At 40.7% G+C, this 25,129-nt stretch overlaps 1 protein-coding gene across 1 annotated transcript; it reads left to right on the top strand.

Moving 5' to 3' along the window:
* Window positions 1-675: 675 nt before the first annotated feature.
* Window positions 676-23,691, top strand: tsc1b (TSC complex subunit 1b). Its single transcript, XM_026174350.1, has 22 exons — window positions 676-765; window positions 6,320-6,535; window positions 7,290-7,393; window positions 7,645-7,797; window positions 8,310-8,454; window positions 8,623-8,777; window positions 8,872-8,945; window positions 9,023-9,201; window positions 9,447-9,565; window positions 10,634-10,796; window positions 10,895-11,016; window positions 11,401-11,494; window positions 11,933-12,046; window positions 13,684-14,323; window positions 16,730-16,773; window positions 17,745-17,911; window positions 18,727-18,909; window positions 19,009-19,119; window positions 20,667-20,789; window positions 21,122-21,309; window positions 21,589-21,762; window positions 22,359-23,691. Exons 2-22 carry the CDS (start codon window positions 6,427-6,429, stop codon window positions 23,029-23,031), a joined length of 3,834 nt encoding a protein of 1,277 aa, XP_026030135.1. The 5' UTR covers window positions 676-765; window positions 6,320-6,426; the 3' UTR covers window positions 23,032-23,691.
* The last annotated feature ends 1,438 nt before the right edge of the window (window positions 23,692-25,129 follow it).

Here is a 25,129-nt window from a genome sequence, read left to right as displayed (position 1 = left end):
AAGTGATTTGATTTGATTTTGATTTTAGATCGTGTGGAGTAGCTTTGACCAGTGGTGTGCAGGCATGTGTTCAATTACTGGGCCGCCCTGATGTGTATTTGCATATAATTAAATGTATAAAGTAAAAAAACAAACAAACAAACAAACAAACAAAAAAACCCTGCCTCATACATTTGACTTAATTATTCAGGTTAAAGAAAAATAATTGTATTTCATGGTGGATTTTCACCAGTATTTATTTATTTATTTATCTGTTTTTTTTTATATCTTTTATTTTTTATGTTTTTAATTATTTATCAATTTTGGTTTTCTTTTTATGGCACGAATGAGCTTCCATATATTTCTACCAACTACTGCCACCTGATTTAATAATAATAAAAATATATACAATTTCACTCTCTGCATGCAGGCTTCATTCTTCCACCAGTTGGGTGATTGAAAAATATTATAAGCTTTATTTAGCTTTGAAAATATAGATAAATATATATGTTTACATACATCATATATTTATTTATTTATTCATTCCGAGAAACGTCTGTAAATGCTAATTCTAGCGGTAAAGTATGCCGAGCAAGAGAGTTGGAGCTTCTTTTTTTTTTAGATGTAATTTGATTTCGAGTGGTAAAAGTTGCGGTCATGACGCGCAGTGCTCCAACGCCTGGGATTATTTTTGCATGCAGGCTGACAGCGGAGGCACACTGTGGTGGGATGGGCTGTGAGCTGTTCAAGATGGCGGCGCCCTGTGGAGTGCAGCTACTCTAACAGGTAAACAGGTCCGATTTTTTTACATCTCGTCTGTTTTTCTCACTACGAATTTCAACGCACAAGTTACGTTTTGGTGAAAGCGATTAGTTTCGCTTGTTTCTCAGCTGGTTGAATGCGGCTGACAGAGTGAATTCTCCGCCGAGTGTGGGTCGCAGCTCCCAGCTAACGTTAGCTCTCAGCGGTGGGACTGACTTGTTTTTGGGGAGACCTGTGATGGGTAGATGTTAAGGCTTTAAGCGTTTCGTTCTGGTTTTATCTGGCTTTTGTTGTTTATGTATTACAAAAGCAGTGCTCAGTTTGCCAGAGAGGAGACGTCTGCATAGTTTTATAATCGGATAAAGTCAACCCAACCCTGCCCATTGTTCCCTGCGAGTTGTTTACGACAAGCAGCAGCCTCTGGTCAGTCCACATACAGCGGGGAGCTCTGCTGCTTTTCAGCTCCACATCTCGGCCTGTCCTGGCTCTGCACGGCCCTCCTCTTCCATGTCAGTATTTTTCCAGTCTTTACGGCCTTTGTGTATTTTTATTTGCTTTTTCACGCTTCGCTATTCATCCCTGTGACAGATCTGCTGCTCCTTTCTGCAGCGTCTCATTTACAGCCAGCAGTTTACTCAAATTCACCTCAGCAGTTTTTTTTTCTATTGTCACACCAGCCATTAATATCCTGTTGTTTTTTGCTGGCTTGTCAACGCCTCAGCTTTTTCAATCACTCCAAAGACGAAATGGGTCACTAGTTTCACACTTTGACCCCCTCGAGCTCTCATTTCTGCCTGTCACATTGGCTAAGCTGTTAAAATTCCAGCACTGGTAGCTGGGCCTTTGCATTATATATAAACACTAACCTAACACATTGCCTGAAGGGATAAATGTTTATATGTGACACTTCTTTAGAATCCATTCATGTTTATTCATCTCAGTCATTTATTTTCATTTGTAAGCCACCCTAACAACATGTTCATGAATAAATGGGTTTCACAGGGGTATTTAAAGCTTTTCACAAATATTTTAGACCATGTGTGATTTAACCTGCATTCTTTCTGTGCATGCTCACAGTCTTGACATAAATGTGTAAAGACATAAGCTTCGTGTCTCTCCAGAAATGGCAGCGTCCCAAGTTGAACCGGTCCTCTGTAGGTATTTGTTTTTAATATAAGCTCTCAACGAATTAGCAACACGAAAATGGCAACTACTGTGCTGAGCTGATGATAGATGTCCTTAGACAGCTGGTCAGATTGGTGCCCAGGAGATAAGATTAATGTGTGATATACTCATTATTTCCCAGGCAATATAAAATGAACCACATCCCATGCATGCAGCTGACCTTTTTCATTTTTCCGGTCAGCAGCATGCATGGGATGGAAAAAAATAAATAGATGTGACTAATGTCAGTAATACTTAAAGCCAGGTTTGCAGAATTTCCTGGTTTGGTTATCTATGCAGAATTTTTATTTAATTCAAATTATCATCATTATTATTGTTATTGTTATTATTATTATTTTTGCACATAACTCATTTTAAAAAATGGGAATACTGTGCACCAGCACTTAAGAGTTAGGCACCAAGGCTTCCCTCTGTCATGGTGAGAAAAGGTCCGAGCTATTTCCAGGGAATACTGACTGTTTTCAGATTAATGCAGTTTACCACAAGCTCCCAGCCACCGACATGGCCTCATACTGCCTGTTTGGATTTCTGGTTCTGGGAATTTTGAAATGATAGCCACCCAGTCATAACTGTTTAGAGTTTGTTTTCAAGTGTTTGAGGTGTTTTCTTTCTTTCAGGATGTTGTTGTGAAGGAAAGAAATTAAATTTTAATTAGTTGTGCAGCACTAAACTCCTCAAGACTCTGCCCCGAAATGTCCAGCTTAGCTAAGCGGACATTTGACAGTGTTACAAAGTCTGTGTGACATCCAGTGGTGCTGATAATTGTCTGGTAAATTTGCAGCAAGCAAGTGGGTGTCATGTGTTCGGCCTCACATGTACACTACCCAGACAGCACCCCTCACCTACCCCAACACAGTATATTAGTAAGTGTAGCCTTAGCTTCTGAAGGAAGCATAACGTTGTACAACATCCAGATCTCATTCTTACAACATTACCTAAAGACAGTTTATGTAGGTGTGCACAACAAGTCTGAATTAATTATATATATATATATATATATATATATATATATATATATACACACACACACACACACACACACGTGTTTCATATAAATACTTTAAATGTGGAGTCTTTTCAGTTCATTCAGTTTCATATTTGCATGTGGTGACCTGCTGCTTTTCTATTTTATCTACCATTATTTAATCAATTAGTCCAACACAATTTATTACATTTATAGTAATTAATCATTGTATTAAACATAATACTGTTTTCTCATTTAACATCAGACTCTTGTAAATTGTGACAGACATTTTTGCTGTTTTTTTTTTTGGATGATTTATATTTTAAAAAAAAATACCAGATGGTAAGAAAATGATAAGAATAGATGTACACCGATTTAAAAGTTCATGTAAGATTTAATATGGTGTGGGATGGTTTGTTTGTTAAACAAAAGAAGCAATTTTAGCTCTGGGAAGACTTGATGGGGCATTTTTCATTATTTTCCACCCATTATATAGCTCAGGAATAGAAAGTTAGTTGTATCTTTGCTCAGTCCAGTAAACTTCTGCAAACTGTGTCTGATTAAAAACTTATTCAAACGGACCATATAGCCACATCATAAAGAAGGCAAATGTCCTTCTTCTTTTAAATATTCACGCAGGAGAATAGAAGGCTACTGCTAACAGCTCGCGCTCGGCCAAATGTAATTTTCAGTGTGTACATGGAAGCGCTCGGGCTGCATAAAGCTTCTTTGTGTGCTCCTGAGCATTCCCAAGCTGCCTGAGATCACACTGAGGCTAACTCTTGTTTACACCACTGACCTGTCCCTGCAAGACTTCATTTCCACACCCCAATTCTCAACCCCCGTGACTCAGCAGTTAATTGATTTAGAAAAAAAAGAAGAAAACTGGGCTGTGACTTGTCCTGTGAGTGAACAAACGGGAACATGTGCAAATGTTAATCGTGCATTTTCGGGTTTTTTTTTTTAAATTTGTTTTGAATGGGAGCATCCTGGAGCGACTAATATTGTCACGTTTCCATCCAGAGGGGAAGTGACACATGACTTCAGTGGAAATACACTGGATATCGATTCATTTATTTTCTCCGGATAAGCTCCTGTTATCTTGGGTTTCATAGCATGTGACTCCATGTTGAAAGCTTCAATATTTTTGCACTGATAGTTTACACCCTGTGAGCTACCAAAAACAAACAAGAGTCTCATCATTTTCTAACTTGTTAGGGGTTGTGGTTTAAGAGCTTGAATGAGATCTCTGGTGCTGATTCATTATTCCTTTTGGGGAAGAAGCTGCTGGGTGCAGACACCCTGATGCTAATGGCCTGTCTATCAGTATTATTAATGCCCGTTTCTCAGATGGAGATTTGCGAGGATTCCTTGGCCTCCTTTACTTCGAACAGCTGACTCAGCGTCTAGCCTAAACAGACAACATAAACAGACTTATCCCCTGAAATGGTAAACACATTAGGTCCCGTTGTATTTAAGTTTTTTTTGTTTTGTTTTTTCAAAGCACATACTTGTGTATACTCAATATAAATTAAACAACTTCTCACTTAAAGCTCAGATAGTAAACAGGCAGGATTTGAAAGGATTTTCTTGTCTTCTTGAGGTCAGATTAGCAGCAGGTCACATAGTTGGATCCATCGACACTGCTTAATCCGCTCCAAGTCCGTTCTCTGACCTTTTTTTTTAAATTTTTTTTTTTTATTTGTCCCGCAGTATGTTTGACAAGTGAGGTGGTTTATGTGTGTTTGTGTCAATAAAGCTGCGTGTGGTTCAGGACTTTGATGGAAAAACGGTTATAGCCTGCTGAGCTTGTGCTTCCCTGAGGAAAAGATTTAATTTTCTTACTTCAAAAAGCAAAATGTATAGGCTTGTTCCAGATTTTTGCCTTGTCACTGTAGGAAAAAGCGTGGGTTTAAGTAACATTATGAATTGGCTCCATTGTCAAATTGTCACGACTTCCTTGGACGTTTGATTAATGGTAAAAACTCTGCATTCTCTGCGGTGACAAAGTTAAAATGTCTGCAGAGGAAAACAGTCGGTTTGTTTAATATAATTGAAAAATAACATGAACTCTGTCATTTCTTTGAGCCACATCTTATCATCAACTGTTTGGTTTGTTTGTGTCACTTTTTGCCGTTTTCAAACTATTACCAAATTATTGCTCTGAAACTATAGTAAATGCAAGTTTTCAAAATGTTATCACACTGTTAATTCAACCTTATTAATCTCTTCAGATATTTTATATAATAGGGATCTCTTATACTGACTCCATACTTTTATTCTTGGACCCATGATGCATAGCCCAGAGTGGTCCTTATTTATCTTATACTGGCTTTGGTGCTACCACTACTTCATCCTCATGAACTGGCAGTATATTCTTGCCTTTGACCCTTAAAAATGGTGGCTCCTCAAAAGTGGTGTTAAACCTGGGGGTGAACTCTGGCATGGCCTGAGCTTCCAGGTTAGAACACATGGGCATTCTGTAGAAAACCTCAACAATTTCTCTGTTTCTTCTTTTTTCTTTTGTGAGCACTGACGTGGTGATTCTTTAGTTGTTTAGGAGAAGACTGTAAGGAGTCCAGTGTGCCTCAGGCTTGAGTATAAATGGTTACTGGTCTATGTTGACGTCACAGTTTGCATAAGCTCTGAGCACCGCGTCAACTGTAACCACGGTTTTATATTCTTTTCCCTTAGGGACACCGTCCCTTTAAGCCATCTTCTTTCTAACTGGCTGCCATTGTGTGAAAACATTGACACAATAGCATCCAGTTAGAACTTCAGAAGGAAAGGCTGGTGAATGTTCCACCATCCTCACCAGTTTATTGGGTACTAAGCAGGCATCGTGAAGTCAGGGTTTTTCCTGCTTAGAGGAATTTTAGACTGACTAGCTCTAATAGAGGATTCCTCTATGCCTTCTGGTGCTGCACTTTTTGATAACATGTTAATTTGGCTTCATAAACTCAACACGAACACAATTATGTTTCGCAAACGATCAGAAATAACAGAAAAATAATTGATTTTGCTTTATGTGGCCCTCTTAAAGGCCTTATTTGGCCTCATCTGCGGGATGATTGAGAGACTTAAGGACCACTGCGTGTCTTTACAGCAGAGACGTTGTATTCATTGCTTATAACTTGAAATTACATGGAAATATGGCTGCGTTGTCTGTCATTCACACCTCCCTCACCTGATAGGATACGATGACAAGGCCATTATGTTAGTCAAATCAGAGCTCTTGTGGGTATCACAAAAGAGAAGTCCACTCATTTAGGGTTAACTTTTTTTCTCTCTCCCCATTTAAGAGAATTCTCTTTACTGCAAACCCTGCTTCCCATTACACCGTTGATATTGTCACGCAAGCAGTAATCCTGGATCAGAGCTTAAACACATTCTTGGAAATGTTTTTGATTTGATCTTGGTGCATTGTAGAGGTGCCTGGAGACTGTATTGGTGGGTGGGTCCCAGGAGTCCTCCAGGCAAGTGGGGACGGACGCCGTGACAGAGACGCTGCCTCCACGTCCAGCACTGCCACCACCATGGCCAGGGAGCAGCCAAATGTGGGGGACCTCCTCCCACTCTTGGAGACCTCTGACCTCCACCAGCTAGAAGAGATCAGAGGCCTTATCAATGAGCAGCTCAGCACTGGTAGGCACTTGGCTTGTTATGTGTCAGCACAGTTTATTCTGGGCACAGCTTTCTTTCTCCCTGTGTGTGTGATGTCACTACAACTTAACAGAATAAATAATTAAAAATTATATGCATACTTGTGCTTCTTCAGTGAGTTTCTCATTCTGTTCACAAACTCTGATCCACTCTCTTAAGTTGCACCTAGCAATGGTAGTCCTTGTTCTGCTCTGCAGCCTTGGTTAACTTAGGTCATAACCGGAAACCCCTCTTAACCCTGCGATGTAACCTTCAACACCAGTTGTAGTCGTAGCAGGCTATGTCGACTCAATGTGTAATTTGCAACATAGATTACCAGCTTAAGCAGAAATTGGCCATTAGACTAGAATATGGACTTCCATTGCTAGCTGTAGGCCAGGAACGTGGAGGTTGAGTTTGTGAGGCAGCTGAAGGCTATATGACCATGAAAAAGATAGCCTAGTCAACCTGGCTGTAAGGAAGTAGGAGAAAGGAAGCTAGCTGGTAAGCAGTGATACTGCTACTTGAGCAATTGCATCATCTTTTCAGACAGATAAAATAATACATCACAAAATGTACTTGGGTATCAATAGCCCATAAAAGTAAAATCTGTGTGTGGGGAAACCACTGAACTTTGATAACCTTGGCCATTCTGTGCCGATTGCATCTCATTCTTTTAATAATGCTTGCTTTATCACCTGGTTTAACTTACCTCACTGCATATTTATTCAAAATCTCCTCCCTGTTTTCCTTGAAGAACGTGGGTCCATGCTGCTAAACACGCTGGTGGACTACTATTTAGAAACCAACTCCGCCCAGGCTGTGCATATCCTGTCATCTGTCAGAGAGCCACATGATAAGGTGAGGTGGAGTTTGTTTGTTGTAGCTTACCTGTGACGTGGGTGGAAAAAAAAAAAGAAAACCAACAAAACAAAAAGCACTGCTTCTAGAAACATTAAACTCTATGTATTGATTGGTCATTATGGTCCTGTATAAAGTTGCAGCTTATATTGTCACAGATTAGTTTCAACATGCTTTAAAAAGGAGACTAACTGCCTGTGCTGAGTACTGATTGTGTTTGCTACCCTGACCCTAATGTCCTTCTGTCACAGCACCTTCTAGATAAGATGAATGACTGTATGACCAAACAGGCCTGCCGGCTGCCCACCCTCACTCTGCTCGGCCATGTAGTCCGCAAGCAGCCGTCCTGGATCCACAAGATTGCTCGATACCCTCTGCTACTCTCACTGCTCAAATGCCTAAAGGTAACGACCCAGATACGACTCGATGAACAAAGAAATCTTGTAAAGGCACCGAGTCGTGTGTGGATGGATGCGGATCAGAAGTTTTTCATCCAAGCAGCTTTTAGAATGGATTTAATTCTAGTGAGCACACAAAGCAGTAGATTGTTTAGTTTTCTGCTTTCAAAGCAGTTACTTACCTGGGTTTTGTTCATATACACACATCTTTGAGCTGTTACTAGCAAGTATTTAAATGTCTACATTAAAAACCATTAGACACAACATCATTAAACACAACATTACTTACAGAGTATAGGCTAAGAATTGTATTATATTTATTGTATTTTACTTTGGCTTGTATTATTTTTAATAGCTACAACATACCCATCCCCAAACCTCACAAAATCTGCCTTAGCTCTACTAGAGCTTGTCAGCAAATTGTATGCTAATACGCTAAGCCTAAGATTTTTGATTGTCCTATGTAATGTCTTTTGTGTGCCCTAAACCTAAATACTTTCACCTTGATATCATGGCAGACAGATACAGATGTAGTTGTGCTTATCACTGGAGTGCTGGTGCTGATCACTCTGCTGCCCATGATCCCTCAAGCTGGGAAACAACACCTGTGGGAGTATTTTGACATCTTTGGCCGTTTGGCATCGTGGAACCTGAAAAATCCAGGTAGGAACTTCCTGTCATGTCTCAAAAATATGTTGTCGGCTTTTTGAATGTTTTCTAGTTCATTTTTAAGGGTCTTGATCCAGTTGTGTGGGAGGTAAAGGGGTGTTTTTATAGGCGCTGAGCAAGCTTAGGTTTTTGTCTCTCTAACCCTTTTTTCCCCACTTTAAGGCCATGTTTCAGAGGTTTACTTAATCCACCTACACGCCAGCGTCTATTCCCTCTTCCACCGTCTCTATGGCATGTACCCTTGCAATTTTGTGTCCTACCTGCGCTCCCATTACAGCATGAAGGAGAACATGGAAACCTTTGAGGAAGTAGTTAAGGTAAGCGCATTACTTCAGATGCAGTGATCTGTTGCTCTTCATTAGAGTTGGAAGCAAAGTGATGATGGATGTTAAATTTGTGTCCAACCTTCAGCCGATGCTTGAACACGTTCGCATTCATCCAGAATTGGTGACGGGAACCAAGGATCATGAGCTTGACCCCACCAGGTAAGACAAATTTTATTTATTTAATTTTTCTGTATTTCCAGCAGGACTTTGACTAACATTGCTCTGCTTTTCTGTAGGTGGAAAAAGTATGAAATCCATGATATCGTCATTGAATGTGCCAAAGTGTCTCTAGACCCCAAGGAGGCTTCCTGCGAGGAGGGCTATGCCACCATGCCTGAGAACTTTTACCCCCAAATCCACCTGCGACCACAGGACTGCACTTCCAGCCCCTACCCAGACCTCCACAGTAGCTATGGTCAGTTTTGCATATGAAACAATACTGATACGAGTAAGAATAATAATAGACATGTTGCATTTTTGCATCTGCATCAAGAACCATAGCTCAGGTTAGAACATTTTATCATTTGAAGTATTACTTTGAAGCATTACTTGGAGCAGCTTTTAAAGAGCACTGGAACAGTGGTGTCCTAAGAGCAGACTGAAAGTTGCTGGCTGGATCCATTAGTGGCTTGTTCATACCATTTGTCTTCTTGACAACAGGAAGCACTTCTTCAACCCCATTTTCAACTCCACGACAGCCTCTACCCCCACCCCTGTCCTTGCCCCCCTTCTCAGGGACACAATCCTCGTACCGCAGCCCACAGACCTCCAGACGGCAGGTAAGATCATCCATAATTCGATCAAAATCTGTCATAATTGTTGCTTTAGGACACAGGGTTTGTCAGTAACTGATGATCAGAGGGTAGTGCCAGAGCACGTTGTTGTTAAGCTTCTGCTTGATGCTGGCTGTTGTACACAGGGTCATGTTTACACCCCATATAGCACCTGTCAGACAGAGTTAGGCAATTGTTTGTCCAGAAAGCCCTATGAATGAGTTCAAAAAGAACAATAGCTGTCCTCCATGTTTTTGAAAAACGCAAAGAAAAAGTGTTTTTGAGTCCCTAAAATCAGCTGGCGGGCAGAGTCAGGTTCATGCCCCTATGCTTATCCTGCCACCACTCCGTAAGGGCTGGAAAGGGTTTGTTGCCTTGGAGATGCTGTCTCCCTTTTTATTATCGGACCAGCTGCATGAAGGAGGGGTCTGGGTGTTTTTCTGCCCCCTGGGGTCTGTCTGAGAATTTTTCTCTCCCACGACTGTGACGGATGGATAATCTGGAAAACACGTGAGAGCCGCCATTTTTTACTTGGCTTGCTTCACCCACATCCACCTGTTCCACTATTCAGCCACTATTCAATGTTTTCTAGTTCATTCAAGCTACCATCTGACAGTAAATTAATTCTTACAATGCATTAACAGAATAAGAAACCCCAGCCAATTGAGATGTATTTTAAATTCTAGAATAATAAATATCCTGTAATTTTTGAGAAGCTCAACTCAGGTATCCAGGCAAATGGGCATGCGAATGGTCCTGCAAAATGAGGATAGTCAAGTTTCCTCCAGAAGTGCAATTTTAAATTGCCCCCAGTTAATGTAGCACTGCCAATCTTTCATAAAGCTGATTGTGATACACAGGTGGTCTGTGTCCCTCTCTGTGTGGGCGACGAAATGCATCAGGAAGTTTTAGTCCCCACTTTATAGTTTATAACAAGAGGGCACCAAATCACCATATATGACAGAGAATGATCTAATAATTTTGTTTACTAAGCTACAACAGTATATCATCTATAGACCAGTTTGTTTCCCAAATTTTATTATATTACAGTAATAATGACTCTCTTCTTTGCAGAACTCCTGTGAATTAAATTCCTCCTGTGGTGGGAAAGACCCTCTGTGGAGCCCCTCCTCATTGTGTGGCATGACTACACCCCCTTCCTCAAGGGGCATGTCGCCCAACTTGGAGCTCTCCCACAGTGCCTCACATCTTCCCACCCGCTTCCACTGCACATCAGGTACAGGCTACATCATGCTGTACGTACCGTACCGTTTTCTGACGTGACGTCCTGTCGTGTCTTTTCTGGTGACTGCTGATTGTTTTTGATCCGAGCAGGAGGAAAAGGAACGCCTGCCTCCAGCACCCCAGCCACGTCTTCTCCGCCTCCCACCTTATCAGATGACTTTCCTGTAATCTCCTTACCAGCCAACACAGTACAGTCCAGTCCACCAAGAAAAGTATGCTCTCTCAATGCTATCCTGAAAATGTCCATAAGATGCAGATTTTAGAAATCCTGCCAAACACTTTGCATGATAGAATTACAAAAGGTCATTGGCAGTGGGCAGATTGTGATTATTCATTACACTATGATGTTTTCTTTTTTTTTTTAATCACTTAAGAATCTGAAAAAAATATGACTAATATGTTGAACAGTTCAATGTGCCTTACATGAAAACAGCAGGAGGCAATATGATTTGAGTAATTATGTTTAATGAGGGAAAAATTATAACTTTATTTAAAATGTATTTTAGAATTACACTGGGAAAGAAGAGCTGGAACAAACCATCGATGTGTCCTGAAACTGTCTCTAATGAGACTGTTAACTGTGTGTGACTTTTCAGGATCGGAGACATGGGGAAGGCACAAAGCCCACACTGGTGAGACAAGACCCAGTAAAAGAGCCTGAGAAGAGTTCAGAAGTGGCCACAAGCAAAGGTTAGACGTGATGTCTGTCATTGATACGGTTTATTATCATTCATTTTACAGTAGTCTTCACAGGCCATCACTTTTTGGATTAGATCCAGAATGATCCAATAGAAAACCAGTCTGACTGAAATACATTTCAGATGGAGCTCCAGATGAAGCAGTTAACTCACAACTGTAATTTGATCTGATGGTCCACCCCTCCTGGGCAAGACTCCGTTCTGCCTAATTTTAAAATGCTGGATATTTTACAACAGCATAAACATTTGTAATCTGAGTGAAGTGCACACTTCTACTTGAAATGACCTAAAATGTGTTTGATTTCTGCTTTACTATTTATAGAGGTTTAATAGTTAATTTCTCAAGTTTAGGGTAAAAGTATTTCTTCTTTTTTTTTCCTTTCATTTTTTGATACCATATGCAAACATGTGGCATGTTTTTCGTCATCAGATGCAGGGGCTGCAGAGAACATCTCCATGACTCTGACAGAGCTTTCAGTTTTCATGAAGAAACAGGAGTTGGAGCTGCAGCTGAGAACAGAGAAAGAAAAAGAGAAGGAAGAGGGTGAGTTTCTTTCTTGCAGAAACACATTTATGTACATTGTCAGCAAATTCAAGCCACAAGGACTAAAGTCAACCCAAGAAAATGTTGCTGTACTATTAAAAAAATATTTATTTTGAGGTTAACAAAAAAGAAGTCTATAGTTTCCCCAAGTTATTCACATGGTGTTAAAGGCAGACTACCTGCTGCTCTCATTCCTCTTATTGAATTATAAATGCACACAAAATGCTAGCAAGATGTTGAATAAATTCATGCTAGCCATTTTTTATTCAAACATTGGATCTGAGCAGCATTCACAGGCACATATTCATCAAAAGAGCTGTATGAACTGGTGATTCTGGCACAAGACCTACATTTGAAAATTCTCAATGTCATATGGCTTTTCTGTTTAGTGGTTGCTACTGGCAATCACTGGAGCCATCAAAGCCATATTGATAATCCTGAGAGGCTCTTAATGTAGCAGTCTGCTCCTTTTCTCTTTAATATTACACCTGCAGAGTTCTTGGTTTGTTTGTTTTTTTTTCTTCTTCATATTTGTCACCCTTAAGTGTTTCAACTCATTACATTTTTATATTAGACAAAAAGAAAAAAAAAGTAAATGTAAAATTCAGTTTTTAAATTGTTTAACGTAATAAGTGGTTTTGCCACCCTGGCAGTAAGAATTGCAGTCGAGCATTTGTAGTAAGTTTTACATCACTGGAGAGGCCCACCTTTCTCTTAAGGCCTGTTTGAGATGCTTTGGCATGACCTTAATCAGATTCAAGTCCAGATTTTGACTAGGCCTCTCCAAAACCCTTGTTTTGCTGCCTTTTTTTGTAAAAGCCATTCAGAGGTAGGCTTTCTGGTGTGTTTTGGATCATCATCCAGCTTCACACCCCAGCTTGAGCTTCAGGGTGCGAACTGATGTCCAACGTTCTCGTTCAGGATATTCTGGTAGAGAGCAGAATTCATGGTTCCATTAATTACAGTGTCTAAGTCCTGAAGCAGCAAAGCAGCCCCAGGCTATCACACTACCACAACCATGTTTGACAAGAGCCTATCCCAGTTGTCATACGACTAGAGATGGCCTACGCTGCCTCTCAAAAAGAAATGAAAGGAAAGTTAAGGAAACTGTACTTCCTAGCCCAATAGATTTTCCCTTAAACTAGTTGCATTCTTTAAAGCAAAGTAATTTGATTTTTCAGAACAGACACCTTAATAAAATTGGATAACACATATATAAGAACAATGAGTCAGTAGGATGGTCTGTTTTTAATTAAATCAACATTCTGATAAACAGATTCCCCCAGTTAAGTTGGACAATTCTCAGCTCATGAACTAAACATCCAGGATGCCAACACATCTGTTTATTTCCCTGTATGTTGAGCTTTCTCTGCATAGTTACTGGTTTAAATCCCACTTGAGCCACTTATAATAAAAATAAATGCACCTGCAGTGCTGCGAACACCACTTTTAACAGAAGCATCTGCCAAATGGCACAAGCTCTGTTTCTAAAGCTAGGTGCTTAGATGTAAACATCCATTCCTTCTTAAATAATAAAAAAAAAAATACAAAAAAAAAATTGGGCGCTAGTTTTGTGATTGCAGAAATATTTAAACCTGCATGTATATTCTGAATGTCATTGTCTCCATCTACTGCAGCTGCCATCACAGAGGAGCTATGGAAGCTCACTGAAGAAAAGCTGGAGCTGTCGGGTGTCAGGGGCTTTGACTCCCCTTTCTATCACACCACTGAAACGCTGACTGGCTGTCAGACACGAGACAAGACCCGCTCCAGCACCCAGCCTGGAGGCACCGTCCGGGACACCCATCATGCTGTATCAACACCAGATAAAGCGGAGAACACCGTGTGTAGCAGCACTGTTGGCAGTGAAAGAGGAGCGGGAGCAGGAGAAGGAAGGAATTCAGCTGTTGGCCTGGAGCAGTCATGCTCCTTTCACACATGTTTTACTCCTATTGAGCACCACCTGCACCAAAGCCCCTCTGTCCCGGATGATGAAGTGACTAAGTTTGGGATGTTCTCCCCGAGTCCGTGCAGCAAGACGCCAGCCCCGGTTCCCTATGAGTCATTTTTTGATCTGGCCTTGCCGAGGGCAGCTTCACTCTTTGTGCACCAGAAGACGTCAGAGGTGGCGCACAAGGTCACCATGGAGAGACTTTTGCAGCGGGAAGAGGGGTTGGAGGATGGAGAGGAGGAAGGGGTAGTGTCTGCTTCACCACTGGAGGTGCTGGATCGCCTTGTTCAGCAGGGAAGTGACGCCCACGACAAAGTTCTCAAGAGGTGAGAGACTTTTAAGTCTACATCATTTTAACACTCATATCTACAGTGATTGTGGTCTAAAACACAGGTGACCTGCACTCCATCCTGTGCCTGCACACATCCTGTGTAGACTCAGCTGCTACAGCTTCTGCGAACACTACAGATTCTATAGATTGTAGCTTATTTGGAAACATTAGCAACAGTGTATTTTAATAGTTTAAAATGTTCTGTTGTGCATGAAAAGACTAGAATTGGTCATGACCCAGCCTCTGATGTGCTATAGTCAGACCAGAAATGGTTTGATTTGCCAAAAATATTTCTTCTAAAAATGTCATGTGTAATGGCAGCAACTGCATTTAGTTTCCTCACAATGCTATTACAAAAGCAGCAGCCAGTAATCTATCAGATTAGCCCCTTGAGTAAAAAGTCAAGTCCCTGTATTTGAGTATTTCTTATCTCCAACTCCTACAGGATCCGCTCAGCTCTTTCCAGTATTTAAATTGATTTTTAAGCCATAAAATATTTTAAAAGTCTTAAGTACTTGTGAGAGATCATAAATTTTAAATGTCCTAATACTTTGACCATATCAGACATGCATTACTACATGTAGTCGGCATTGTTTTCTATTACAGGCTGTTTAGAAGAGGTGAAATGACAATTAGAAGGTGACAGATGGGAAATGCAAGTAGCAAGGACACGAGGTTCCAATTGTTAGGTGATTTCTAAATGTTTTGGAAAAAAATTAAACTTAAAAATTTTTTTTTATCCAGTTGAGTCCAATATAAGGTTCAAATTGTTTAGAAAAAAAGGGTGCCAGTGGAGTCTTTCATTTCCACTGTTACCTCATCATCAGTGCCACGTGGACCGCAAGCTGGTTATGTTGGGCGTAATGAAACACCCACAACATTATTAAGTATTTAGAAGAGGGTTTGTGGCTCCTTTGCATAATCCACAACATTTGTGTCATTTTCAAGTTGATGATTCCTAAATCAGAATGTGTGAAGACATTTAGTTTTAATAGATAATCAGTGTGCATTGCTCAAGTTATTACTGTGTTCTGCTGTCAAACATCTTAAATTAACTTTTGAAAAGCATGCAGAAACCTTTTTTTCAACATTGTTGAATGGCATGAAACACATGCCATGAGGTTAGATGCACCGAAACTGTATTTTCAGTTGTAGTTTTAGTTGCACAGAAAAGCTCTGTGCCTTTCCTGATTAGCTTTAGTGAGTGTGATACAAACTCTGCTAGATGGATACAGTTTCAAAGAAAATTTAAGTTATTAAATATCAACTTTCAGTATGAAAATACTGAAGTAACACATGTATGTTGCGGTGGTTTAGGTATTCATTCTTTAACTTCTTTGTTGTGAGTCAGCCACTCATCTTGATCACACTGAAGAACCTCATGAGTCTGTTTTGATGTGCTTTTCAATGTTCAGAGTGTTTCTGGGTTGTTTCCAGTCTATTACCGCAGTTCCAAAGGAAAACACCCGGTTTGAACAAGCATGACATTGTTTGAAATCCACCTCCCCCTTCTTTTCTTTCTCTCTCTCACACACTCACACACACACACAGCTGGCTTGTCCACAGTGCCAATAATACAACAGCACAAGCGGTGTCAGCAAAGCCAGGACTAAGCACAGATCATTTAGACTGCATTCAATTTTAGTTGCTTGCTACTGCCATATTTAGATTTTATCTGTGTTAATACAGGCAGGTGGAGAGAATGAAGTTGGCACACACACATGTCAAAATCAAGGCAGAGAGAGAAATAAGACAAGTTACAAGCATGCCATTTTTACTGCGATGTGGTCACCTGTAAGGGGAGGAAATATGGACAACGTATGGGAAAATTGTAGGAGCATAATTATAGCTCTTATAAACAGTCTTGATATATCTTGACATTTAGTGAATTCTAGACTCTGCTAGGTAGATTTTGATACTGTTGGACAAAGCCAAGCCAGCTGTTGTGTCTTGTCACTTCAGCAGAACATAAGTCCCAAGACTGAGCCCACAGAGTAGGCTCTTAGAGTCTGGCGTGATCTGGTTTGCAAAAATACTGAATGTTCTGCTAGAAAGATAGGAGGTGCATCCAGATGCTTCCTCTGACACTGACTTTCATCACAAAAAATGAGTCATTTCTGTATTATTGTATATTTAGCACAAGTGCACTTTTTGAGCTAAAGCACACTTGCTGTCCAATACAGTGGTCTGATTGGTCAGATCGCTTTATTTGCATCCGGTGTGCAAAGGCCATTAACCTGTGCTAACATTTGCTTTTACCGGTGACTACATGGCTTTGTTTTGTTTTTTAGAATGCAAAAAGGGCAGATTAAGAGTACAATACGACAAAAACTGCTCATGTTACTGACCTGTTTTGTTTTTGTTCCCCCCCCCCAAAAAAAAAAAAAATCTTCTTTAACAGATTACCTTTGCCAAGTAAGTCAGCTGACTGGACACACTTTGGAGGTAAATCCTTCACAACACTCAGAACACCATTGTACACAGATGAAAGAAGCCATTATCAACACTGCAGATGGAGCAGTATATAAATAATATGCATGACTAAGTTTGGCCGCGAGGTCTTAAGACATTTGCAGTATTTTGAAATGAGATGTAAGATGTCTTCTCTGCCTTTGTTTATGCTTAAGCGCACAAATCAAATTTTCTCCAGCTGCAGTTCATAAAAAGGAAAAACAAATAAAACTCTGCCAACCTATAATTACAACTCTGGAATCTGATAATCTCCCTTGGCTGACTGATAGGAGTCACGTCTTTCAAATTACATCTAAAACAAAACTTCACTCTTCACTTGTGGCTGATGGGCATGGAGCCCTTGGATGACTGTAAAGATCCTGGATCAAACTTTCCAGCACATACTCACTAAATTAGTCTATCATTTTTTGATAAGCAAAGCCGTGTATTCAAAGTTAGACTGGGCATTTCCTAGATTTTTATTATTATTTGACATAATTTTAAATATTCATAATGTATATAATATTTATGATGTAAATAACTGGTAATGACATCAGGTTATTCGTCAAACTGCCAACCAGACCATAGTACTAGTTACTTTTGCTTGTTTAATTGTTGAACTTCAGCCTTTAGTGATCAAATGTTTGTTCTGTTATCATGATGTAAACAAATGCCAATCTTGATTTGAAAATAAGAAAAAAAATTCACATTTTCTTACTAAACTGCACACCTGAACTCATTTGTAAAAGGTGTTTGCTATTTTAAGTGCTCTTTATACCACTGCGTGTGAGTGATTAGCAAAGTTAGGAAAAGCAATAGATTATAGAATATAATTTTATACCTAAACCATTACCTGTGCTCATCTTGTGTTTCACACTCTAATAATAATTAACTCCACTAATTAGTCGTGTGTGTGTGTGTGTGTGTGTGTGTTAATTACATTATTATTACCTGGGCTTCCTCAGGCTCAGCTCCGCTGGATGAGCTTCACACGCTGCGCAGCCAGCTGCTCCTGCTGCACAACCAGCTGTTGTACGAGCGCTACAAGAGGGAGCAACACGCCGTCCGCAACCGACGCCTCCTCCGACGCATCATCAATGCCACCGCACTAGAGGAGCAGAACAACGCCATGGCAAGTTTGCAAGTGCTCATTATCACAGATTGAACACTTTCAAACAGTGTTGAAAATGTACAAAAGGTGATGTAGCTATCTTATACACTAGATGTGCACTGATTCAATAGCTTATTTTCATTTGGAACGATAAAAAAAGGGACAAAGCTCATCTAAATTCTTCAGAGACATTCAATAATCACTGAGGCATTCGGGCATTTCATAATACCAGCTGTCTAATCAGCTGAGGGTCATCTGCATACATACCAATGAAACTGTAACCGAAGTTTTGTTTGCACACAGATTAGTTTCCAACAAATAACAGTTACAAAGAAGTCACAAAGGCTGTTTTGCCTCCAGTAATCAAATGTGTTTGATTACATCCATGTCGCAATCAACCAAAAGAATAACTTTTTACCCCTCTGCCCACTCCACCAGGCAAGCAGCAGGGCAGCATGGACACCAGAGTTTGTGAATTTGGTAACTTGAAAACGAGGCAATGTAGGAACTTCAAATTGATACCACAAGTGCATCTAATAGCAATCTTGGAGTTCGAAGCTCCGTGACCTTGATGTTAGGGTCAGAGTAAAGTTTCTTCTGAATGCATTAACTTGAGAACCAGGCGACATATGTTACCATTGGTGTGTCTACTAGGAGGTTGTATTGAGACGTGTGCCAGTATTTTTGTAAATCATTCAAAAAGAACTGTTTCTAAACCAGAAACAGTTCAATCTGAGTTTCTGGTTTAGAAAATTCTGTGCTTATCGTGTGTGTGTGTGTGTGTGTGTGCGCGTGTGTGTGTGCGTGTGTGTGTGTGCGCGCGCATGTGCGTGTAGAAGGACCAGCTGAACCTGCAGAGTGTGGACATCCTATCTCTAAGGGAGAGCTTGCAAGTGGAGCAGCAGCGATACAGGCAGCTGTGGGAGGACCGGGAGACGGTGGTGACCAGGCTGCACAGTCAGATCAGACAGCTGCAGCAGGGTCGAGACGACTACTACACCAAGAACCAGGAGCTCCAGGTACACATGCACGTTCACTCTTATATTATGATGTGCTAACATTTCTATACGGTATACATTAGAGTTTGGTATTCATCTAAATCTGTCCTGCATGTTCAGAGCAAGCTGCAGGAGTATCAGAAGAAGATGGATGAACTGGAAGCTGAGCTTCAAAGGGCCAACAACAAAGTTTGTCACACTGGTCACCTCCTGAATCAGATGACTATCAAGGTAAAGAAGTACAGAGTGTGAGATCATTTCAAACCACAGTCAGAACTTCGGCTTTTGTTGGTGTTTTGATAGTTTGACATTCTACCTTTGTAGCTACATTACTAGTGCGATAACCTCCACCTGGTGGATGATTGGTGGCTTTGCCACTTGTTATAGAAAAAAGGAAGGTGTCTCTATGCTGTACGTGGTGTGATTACAGCACACTGTAACTCCTTCTGTAAGACTTGCAAAATTTAAATTTGGTTTTAGTTCAGGGTTGTGCATCTGTACAAAGGTTCAGGTAGTTAAAAACTGGATGCTTGTCTTTAGGCAGCAGGACTCACAGGTTAACCTTGGGAGACAAATTCTCAGTGCACCAACATGAGAAGGTCGAAGACATTGTGCTCCTTACCAGATTGAAAACTGATTCCTTGACTCAAAAATTGCTGTCTGGTATCTGAGCGGTAGAAGTCACCACGGGTTGAAATGAAAGTTGAGTCAGTTAGAGAGAGAAGTGGTTAACTTTCTAAGCCAGCTTCAAGCCTGTGGTGAGGAATCTAAAAGTAGCAGCTGCACTTAAAGCTGCTGCAGGTGCACCCCCCACAGTCTTTGATTGCCTTTCATATTAAGACTTCCTATACCTTTTGCTATAGGAAGTTCCAATCCAGTGGTATGTGTGCCTGACCTGGTTTTTTTTTTTTAAGTCAAGCTCTGATATCCTTATATCATATCTAATCATTCTCTGTCAGAGCAAGTTCTCAACTTCAGGGACATTAACGTGTCTTTGCCAACAGACCTATATGACCACTGGTGAGACATCACTAACTTCCTAACACAGTCAGGTTGTGTTTTTACTCTATTTTTCTATGTGCTTGCTTCTCCTGTAAATGGAAAAACTGTGCAGTACCATGAGCAGGCTTGCAGACAGCTGGGTCAGACTTGGGGAGCTCCAAAAAAACATGCAGATTGTCCCAGGGCTCGTTGCCTTGGAGATATTATCTCACCCTCTTTATTTTTGGGTCAGCGACACAGGGGGTCTGAGTGTTTTTTCTGGCTCCTGGGATTGGTCTGAAGTCTGTTTCCCTCCTCTGACCCAGACTGAACCGAAATCCTGATGAGCAGGGAGGCGTCTATTCATTTCAGATCAGACAGCATCCATAGGGTCATATATAAGGTCCTTGTTCACGATATTTAGGTTAAGTACAAGTTGGCAGAGGCAAAAGATGCCTCACCATATTCTGAATTATTCCTTAAATTTCTCACTTATTAGGCAGTCAAGATATTCTTCAAGACCATGGCCATATGGTTTAATATCACGACCTGGGAAGTAATTTCTTAGGACGATTTCACAGAATGGCTGTAAAGTGTGACACATTTAAACAAAGTTGAAATCTTTTGGATTTCTCTGTGTACTGAAATATCACATGACTTTTTGCCGCAACTCATTGGACGTTTATCAGAGTCAGATCATTAAGGACTGCTTTTCTCAAATTCTTTCAAACAGGGTATTTGTAGCATAATTGCTAATTTGCCCTCCATCATCATTGTTTGTCTCATTTGTCCTTCAGCTGAGCAACAGCGAGAGCACCCAGCAGCAAATGAGCTTCCTGAACAAGCAGCTGCTGCTCCTCGGGGAGGCACATAAGCTGTCCATGCAGGAATTACAGCACGCAGACGCCAGTAACACAAAGGTATGTGTGTGTTTGCAGGGAACAGCAGAGATGACGTACTGAAGTGAAAATGGACACTAATTGGGTTTGTTGGGTGTGAAACAAAACTCTCCCAGTGAAGCATTTTCAACTTCATGGCAATATGAACTCTGGTGAATGAAGTCACAGGCAGTCAGCTAATCATAATGCTTTGAAACAAAGACATGACTGTGCTTATGTACCACTTACTGCTAATTTGCAGATAACTTACCTTGTAGAATATGACAGCTTTGTAGTAAGGCTCGCAGAAAATGTTAATCTGTATTTTGTTCCCATTTTCATGCATTTTTCTTGTGTTGTGACCCACCACCCAGGAGGCCCAGATGCTGCAGGTGTCTTACGGAAAGGAGGTGGAGACTCTACGGCAGAGTCTGCTGGTTCAGGGTCAGAAACTCGAGGCAGCGCAGCAGAGAGTCGCCGAGCTGGAGACGCTTCTCTCCAAGAAGGAACACCTTATTGCAGAGCAAAAGAAGTTCCTCGAGGACGTAAAATGTCAAGCAAAGTGAGCACCAGGATTCAAACAAAAAGAGAATTTAATGTAACTCTTTTCTGTATAACTTAAAGCAGCATTGTGTAATTTGAAAATTAGCGTTTGTCGTAATCTTTGTGTGAGAAGATGGATCGCTACTTTATTACGGATCATAAACTAGTTGTGCAAGTAGGCAAGATCATTTTTCCTACAAACAAAACATTTGGCTCCCCCCACAATTTGGTCTCATGTTCTCTCTCCATGTTTGTCTTTTCCTACATTGAACCAGTGTCTTCTCTCTTTTCTTTGAAGGGCTGAGCTGCAGGCCTCAGACAGCAGGTATCAGGCTCAGAGGAGAATCACTCAGCTGCTGCAGACTGAACTCCTGCAGCTCTACAGCAGAGTAGAGATGGAGGCTCCAGCCAGCACCACCTCCTGCTCACCACCAGAGGGCAGAGATGACCCACACATGCCTTGTGACTCCAGGTCAGAGTGGAGTTGTGATGTTACTTTTTGCCATGCAAAAGTAAAGTCAGTGTTTCAGTCCTTGCTTCCTCCAACCTGCATGTCAAAGTATCCTTGAGTAATACACTGAGCCCTGAGTTGCCTCTAATGCATCCATCAGCGTGTGAGTGTGTGACAGCGCTTTTTTTTTTTTTTTTTTTTAAAGGCATATAATAAAGCACCTGTAAGAGTGTGTGCAAATCCACCAACACTCAGTTTGGTGAAATCGTATTATTAGTACATTACAAATTATATAATATTCTTTTTAGTGCTAAAACGGCAGAGCTGAAAACTAGAGTCTGACACTTTGGTTCAGACACAAATGGATGGATAGCATAGTATTTCATAGATAACTTCTATTATTGTGCGGATCATAGATGGTTCATAGGCTTTTTAACATTGCAAATCTTTAGTTGTAAGGGGAAAAAAATGTCAGTTGTCTAATTTATTCATAAATAACCTGGAGGAGGGAAAAAATGGAAAATGTATGTTTCACTGTTTCTTTTCATTTAAAAAAAAAAAAAAGAACTTCAGCTATTTGGTCCACTCTGAAATAATGTTTTTTCTCCCCACCACAGTGGCATCGTGCCAGATGGACCAAGTAACATTCACAACAACGAGGACACAGACAGCAGACCACCACATGACTCCCCTCATGGCAATGGCAGCACTTTATCGCCAGGGCAACCAAAGGCGAGCAACTCTTCCAAGTCAACAGCAAACTCCATCAACGGCAGTCAGGAACTTGCCCCACCCCTGCTGGTGGAGCCCTCCCTGTCCTGCCCCCACGCCAGCCTGCTCACTCCCCTGGCCGCCTCAGACACACCACTCACCGTGGGCTCCTACCCCAGTGCCAAGAGCTTCCTGGGCATGAGGGCACGTGAGCTGTTCCGCAACAAGAGTGAGAGCCAGTGTGATGAGGACCAGCCACCTCCTCGCCTCGCTGGCCTCGCCCACGGCCTGAAGACTGAGCTGTGCGTGGAGTCGATAAGCCCAAGTTATATTGCCCCAGTCAGCCCCGCACCTTCGCCCATCCCTCCCCCTCCCCCTCCCCCTGTTACTCCTCTCACTGTGCCCACCAAGGAGCCCGCCTCTGAGCCGAAGCAGCAGAGGGCTTCCAGGCAGGAAAGTCTCTGCAGAAAGACAGGGGCGGGGCCTGGTGGTGGGAGGGTACAGGTAGGGTCAAGTCGCCCCCGGCAGCAGCAGCTTAAGATCATGGACTATAACGAGACCCATCATGAGCACAGTTAGGGACATAGGACTGAGCCGGTATGAAGGGAGACTGAAATTTAATGACGGAGAAGAGCTACAAAATCGACAAGAGGAACATGTCAGCAATTCAGTGTTATTTGTCCCATTCCCTAAGTGTCACTCTGGGTGGACAACAGGATTTTCACCCCAAGTTCTTCTACTTATGATTGATTTTGGGGGTTTTTTTTGTTTGTGTTTTTTTCATAATGCTTTATTTCCCTGAAGAATTTTGATAATGTGATACAAGCAATGTCAGCATGTTACCAGTGAGCACGCTACGCTTGACAAAACAAAGGTGCTGAAAGCTTCACTGACAGGAAGCTGATAACAGTGATAAAGAATCATGAAGCTCCCTACACAGGACACCTTGACTATTTACTTTTTAGAAAGTCAGTTCACCTAAATTGGAGCTACTTTCTATTGTGGTGGTGTGGCTATCCACAGTAACAGACGGTTTGTTGTTGAAATATTTAGAGATCATGTCTAAAAGCTGTGAGCAAAATTCCACTCATCACTATTGCATAAGCTGAGAAGGCAGAAACTGTCTCTTTGACTGTAACTGAAGGCACAAGTCAGAAAACCTGAATTTTGGGTAAACTGACAGCTTACTCACTTTTTTTTTTCTTCTTGTTTTTGTTTGAAACATTTTCTTTTTTTCCTATTTAAATGGTAGCAATTCTAAAAAAAAGAAAACACTGTTTATTTTTCATCAGTTATCACTTCTAATCAAAGTTCGAATATAAGTTCGCTTGAGTTTTTGGTTTGTTCTAGTGACATTTTGAACCCACACTTTATTGTTCCTGTGTTTAAGCAGAACATTTCCGACAAACCTTTACGTTTTTGTTAAAAGGAAAATTGGTTTTGCATCCAAATGTTTAAGTGTAGGTGCTGCGGACACACAAAAATGATTATTTCCACAAAAAAGGAAAGTGAGTGAATGAGATTTGGAAACTGGTAACATTTTTATGAATTTTTATAAATGCTACATTTTCTACACCCCCTGCCCCCCCCCCCCCCCCCCCTTTTTTTTTTTTTTTTTTTTTAATTTTGGGGTACATGAACTAAAATTGAATCAGACCTGACAGGGTTGCACGACCCAGGTTTTATCACAACATTCAGTTCAATACGATTATTTTGAAAGTGCCAAGCAATATATTTGCATTCTGGCTGACCTCAGTCATCTCTAAACATAAGTGTTGTTTCTCAACTTGTTCACTACGCTTGAAAACAGACATATTCTGTCCGATGGGTTTTCCTTTCTGCAGGTCTGATAAACATGGAGTAACCTGTTCCCCTTTTGGAAGTATTAGAAGTAAACTCTGGCTGTGGAAGTCCATCTAAATCCTGTTGTCCACCGGGAACTCCTGCTGTTTTTTCCTTCTGCCTCGCTATCTAAAGCATGTTCAACAATCCACTTTAAATGCCAACCATAGTATCTACAGCAAACAAAGACAGAAGAAACCAAGACAGAAGGTACAATCAGCACAAACTGAAGGAAGAAATCAGGACTCTCACCGGAGCTGGAGAATCTGGGACAAAATGGCAAAAAAGGAAGTTCGTAAAGCAGTGGCTTGTGTTTAACTGTGAACAATAAAGATCGTCTTCAATGTTTTGCACTACAGTTCTGAGTTTTCCTCGTTTTTTTTTTTTTGTTTTTTTTTCTGGTCATTGTGAGTTTAATCTTTGGACAAAACCAAATGGGTTAATATTTTACTTTCAGCTCTGACTGAATTTTAGTTTCTTGATCTTCATTGACAATATTATTAATTTAGGAAGTCACCTCCCAGTCGAATTGAAGTAGACAAATAAGCTTACTCTCCTCAGTTAAGCTACTAGAAATTTAAAGTTCAAGTTCTTTAAATTTGGACTTAATAAATTTAAAATTGAGTAAGTTGAAAAGTTATCTGAAATGGTTAACTTACTCAGAATCAGTATTATAATAGTTAACGTAAACTTAAAAACTAGAACTAGATGGAAAAAAAAAAAAAACTAAGACAAATGACATTGTGAATTTGTAAAACTAAAATAAAAATGTAGGAGATATCCTTGGTTTGATTATGTGTTAATTTGGTTAAAAAACAACAACAAAAAAGGTATC

The sequence above is a fragment of the Astatotilapia calliptera genome, chromosome 7 (genome assembly GCF_900246225.1).
Source record: "Astatotilapia calliptera chromosome 7, fAstCal1.2, whole genome shotgun sequence".
In the NCBI taxonomy this organism is placed as follows: domain Eukaryota; kingdom Metazoa; phylum Chordata; class Actinopteri; order Cichliformes; family Cichlidae; genus Astatotilapia; species Astatotilapia calliptera.
Note: the sequence above shows the minus strand (reverse complement) of the source record. Positions and strands in the feature narration are given on the sequence as shown.